General features: G+C 27.2%; 1 protein-coding gene across 1 annotated transcript; it reads left to right on the forward strand.

The window, feature by feature from the left end:
* Positions 1-2,462: 2,462 nt before the first annotated feature.
* On the forward strand, positions 2,463-3,426 carry LOC126657207 (ribosomal protein S4, mitochondrial-like). Its single transcript, XM_050351865.1, has 2 exons — positions 2,463-2,525; positions 2,878-3,426. Exons 1-2 carry the CDS (start codon positions 2,463-2,465, stop codon positions 3,424-3,426), a joined length of 612 nt encoding a protein of 203 aa, XP_050207822.1.
* Positions 3,427-4,722: the final 1,296 nt, after the last annotated feature.

Genomic DNA, 4,722 nt, shown 5'->3' on the forward strand with positions numbered 1-4,722 from the left:
TCTAAATTTTCAACTTAAAAAAAAATCTTTATAATTTTTTTTTAAAAATATGTTCTTTGATGTTGTGCTTGTATCTTATTAGATCTAAATTTTAGATTCATGTTGAACATGGGACTGAAAAATTTAAAGTTTTAAAGATATAGCGGTTTAAAGATCGTACTTTTAATATTTGAACTATAAATATTGAGTGGTCCATTCGATGGTTTGAAAAGCTCTAATCAATGACTGTATTTACAGCTCTCATCACTATCTTAAAATAATTTTTTCAATTTATTAAAAAACTGTTTGTTTTTATAATTTTTATTATTATTAATAAAAGTTTTAACATTGGAAAAAAAAAAAATCTCATAAAACATTCTTCTTTATACTTTAAAGATTGATTATCATAATAGATGTGGGATTTACTCCAATATAATATGCTTGACAGCTTAATTGTAACTTTATTCAACCATGCCACATAGAGAAATTATATTATTTCCATTACCCAACCACATGTAGAAAAATAATCATTTTCATTATGATTTCGTTTTGTTCACATTCCTATTCATTTTTAAATTACAACTTTGAACCAAATAAACCTTACAAAAAAATAAAATAATTTGCTTTTTACTAAGATATGAAATATTTTCTCAAAACTATAGATATTAAATTTCACTCATTTTTTTGTTAGGTATACAAAAATACTTAATTTATGAATTGCGTAAAATTTTATACATTTATAGAAAACAATAACCGTGTTTGATTTAAATGCAAAATTTATTTAAAACACGACTTAATTTTTAAGCTAAAGATAATAAGTATAATTAAGCCAATGAAATTCACTTTAATTTCAAATAAAACAATGAAAAAGCATTTCCTACGCCGTAAGAAATTATACAATCTTACTCGTTAGATTCATCCCTACTCACCAAATTAGTTAATTAAACAAATCGGCACTGATTTAATAAATCAACATAATTTTGATTTTTTATTAGATTAGTTTTGATATGTTATTATACTTTTTTTTGAGTTCTTATTATACTTAATAATATTATATAACAATATGTTAATATACCGGTGGCCTCATACAATCTAATGTTTTTAGTTTGTGTTTGGCAACCGCGTTGACATTGCAGTATTGCATTGTATAAAATATAGGCCTAATGGCAAAAAAAACTCAACCCTTTACGACTTGTTACAATTATATCCAAACTTTTTAATTTTTGCAATAATATCAAAATTGCATTATTTTGTTGCAATAATATCCAAATTGTATTTTTTGTAGCAATAATAGTCAAATTGATGGCTAGACTTGTTGTTTTTAATTAAGATATTAATCTATTATTATGTTTTGATGCATAGTAATATAGTAAAAGTCCCAAAAAATGACAAAAAACTCAAAAAAATTCACATAAAAAGTGCAATTGGATATTATTGCAACAAAATAATACAATTTGGATATTATTGCAAAAATTAAAAGGTTTGGATATAATTGCAACAAGTCGTAAAGGTTTGGGTTTTTTTTGCCATTAAGCCTAAAATATAACAATTAGCCTGTAGTGGAGGCGTATCTCATTTCGCGGTTTTCCGTCGTTGGACAAGTTTTTAGTCTCAGGGTTCCTATAGCAATGGTGAATCAAGTTACTGTAACTGATGTCTAAGGTATGCTGATTTATATTTTTAAGAAAAAATCGATTTTTTTTTTGTATTTTTGGTCTTTAATTAATTTGTTACCTATACAATATTACTGCGAGTCTGAGACCTTATTATAAAAAAATAAAACTAGTATAATTCCTAAAGTTTGCTGTATTTTAGAAAGGTCTAATGTCTTAAAAAACCCCGACCTTTTAGCCCCTTTTCAATCATACCCTGACGTTGCAAATTTGTCAATTTTACCCTATTTTGCATTTTTGTGTTTCAATTGTACCCTGAAAAATTAAATTAACGTCTTTTGCGTTTGGAAATTTGATTAAAACATTCTACATGTCTCGCATATATTAATTGTATATTTTTAAAATTTATTTAAATTTAGTTAAATTAATTAAAAATTTAAATTAGTGTTAATTTGACTATGGTTTTTAGTTAGTTTTTAAAAATAAAGGACTTATTTGTATTTTTTTGAATAAAAAAGAATTTAATTTCATCTTTAGACTTAATTAATTGAATGATTTCATCATTTAAGTAAAAAAATTAACAAAAATTAAAATATTGGGGTACAATTGAAAACGAAAAATTCAAAAATGGGTAAAATTGACAAATTTTTAACGTTGGGATAGAATTGAAAAAAAGTTTAAAAGTGAGGGGTTTTTGAGTGATTAGGCCTTTTAGAAAACATATCACCTAAGTGGGTCAAAGGTTGCATGATTATATCTCTTGACATAGTGGCTAACATACAGAAGTGGTGCATTGGTTGATGGGAGTGAGCGGAGAGCACATGTTCTGTAACCCCAGAGTATGTGGTGGGCTTCTACAGATGGGCATCAATGTTGGCATTTAAAGAGGCCCAGTTACATGTACCATCACCACATAATTTTACTTTTCTTGAGGTAGAGTTTGCATTTTTTTTTTATGAAATCAGAGAGTTGAGAGAGCCCTTGTGGGAGTTATTAAACTCATAACTTTAACAATTTATTTTCCAGTCGTGTTTTTAAAAAAGTAACGGAATTACTTTATTTAGAACATTTGTTCTTCGACAGTATCTATTGATACTTTCAAATCAAAGTTATAAGAGGAGTTCTCCGATTTCTTTTTCCTAGACGGCATACTATAATATTTTCTAAATTTCTATCGATCCAATATCATACCCATTTTTCTAGACTAATAGAAAGACTAATAGAACCTTATTCTATTTATTTTAGTATCTCAAAAAATTAAAATCGTTTTTTTTAAGTTCATCAGTATTTACTCCAAAAATTTCCCTTTCTTTTTCTTTTTTTGTTTTACATCCAATCACAAACTACACGAAAGTTGCCCCTTTTTCATGGGGATTTACCCATCACAGAGATGCACAGAGGAACAGAACGAACTTCATATATCCTTTTTCTACTTAATCCAGAAACAAGATCGGACGTTATTCCGGTTCGTCTCCATTTTTGTGAAACTATTCCTCAAGCAAGGCAGCCGATAAGTCATCGAAGGCTTTGTGTGAATAATGGAATGGTAAGCATTACTCATTTGAAAGTTTCCCACGGTGATTTAATATCTTTTCAAGAAAATGACGCAAGAATCCGCGGTGAAGAAATAAGGAGATTTTTCTATATCGAAATATCAGTTGAAAAAATCATAGGCAAATTCCTGGATCACCCGGTAAGAATGTGGAGAAGAACCAAAACAGAATGGTTCCACCTACTCAAAACTAAGAGGGGATGCCGCCTACTACTAAAATCCCGGTTTTTGCAACAGTTGCGTTCTTCTATGCAAGAAGAAGTTATAACAATTGATTTATAGTTAGGGGCAGAACCAGTCCTTTGAACCGAAATAGCGATTGCCCCCACAAATTTTATTTTATTACAAAATTACTCCTTTAAGTTTAATTTATTTTTTTATATATGATTACTAATTTTTAACTATTATACAATTAGCCCCTCAAATTATATTTTGTGTAAATTCGCCACTTTATAGTGAAATTTATAGCTCCGCTCATGTCTACAGATCGTTGGTTCTTTTTTAAAATTATTAAAAAAATACAAGGTTTGTAATTATGTATAATTTGCAAAAACAGTTCTATGTCCTTCACACAATTTCTTTTTGAAAAACTTATTATTTTTACCGATTTTGTTTTAATAAAATTATATTACCTTTAAATTGTGGAGTTTACATATACGGTAGTGATTCATTAAATTATTTTCTTATTGCTTCGAGTTCCCACTTTTCACTAATAATAGAAGAATGGTCCAAACTCCTTATGAGAAAAGAAGAAGATCAGAAATGAATTGTTTTGCATTTATGATAGAGAGTGAGGACCAAGTGTTAGCCTGTGCAGTCCATAACCAATCAATTTAGGAGATTTATTGGCAATACAGTCAGTTAGATAGATAGACTCTCTTACTATTTTATATGGTTAACCACAATTTGTATGCAGTGGTTTTAATAGCCGAAAAATTACCTTATAGTTTTAACTAGTAATTTTTAAAAATATTTATCAATTAACTTTTTTTTTTGAGTCGGTATGAAGAATATTTACTCAAATCAAAAAAGTAGAAAACTCCTTTAATCGGATTTAAATTTTCAATTTAAAAAATAAAATCTTCAAAAGTTCTTATGACTGTTTAATTTATTTATAGATATTTGTGTTTGCGTCTTATTAGATCTAATTTTTGGATTTATGTTGAGATTGAGGCTTGAAAAACTTGAAGTTTTAAAGATAAAACGGTTTTAAGATCGTACTTTCAATATTTGAATTATAAATGTATTAGGTGATCTATTTGGTGGTTTGATAAATCCTAATTTGTAGTTCTCATTATTTTATAAAATAGTTCACTCAAATTTGTTAAGTTTTTGTTAATTTTAATGAAAAATTTAAACTATGACAAAAAAGGGATATTACACCAAAAATTATCAAATTTCGCGTGTTTTTAGTATTTCATATGATCTTTTTTTACATATTTAACATTAATTTTCGTTTTTTGACATAATTAACATTAACTTTCGATTTTTGTCAAATATATTTATGACGCATTTAGAGACGACACATCACAATATTACACATTCACAATTATAAAATTATCATACTTGACATATTTA

This window comes from Mercurialis annua, linkage group LG7 (assembly GCF_937616625.2).
Source record: "Mercurialis annua linkage group LG7, ddMerAnnu1.2, whole genome shotgun sequence".
Taxonomy (NCBI): Eukaryota; Viridiplantae; Streptophyta; class Magnoliopsida; order Malpighiales; family Euphorbiaceae; genus Mercurialis; species Mercurialis annua.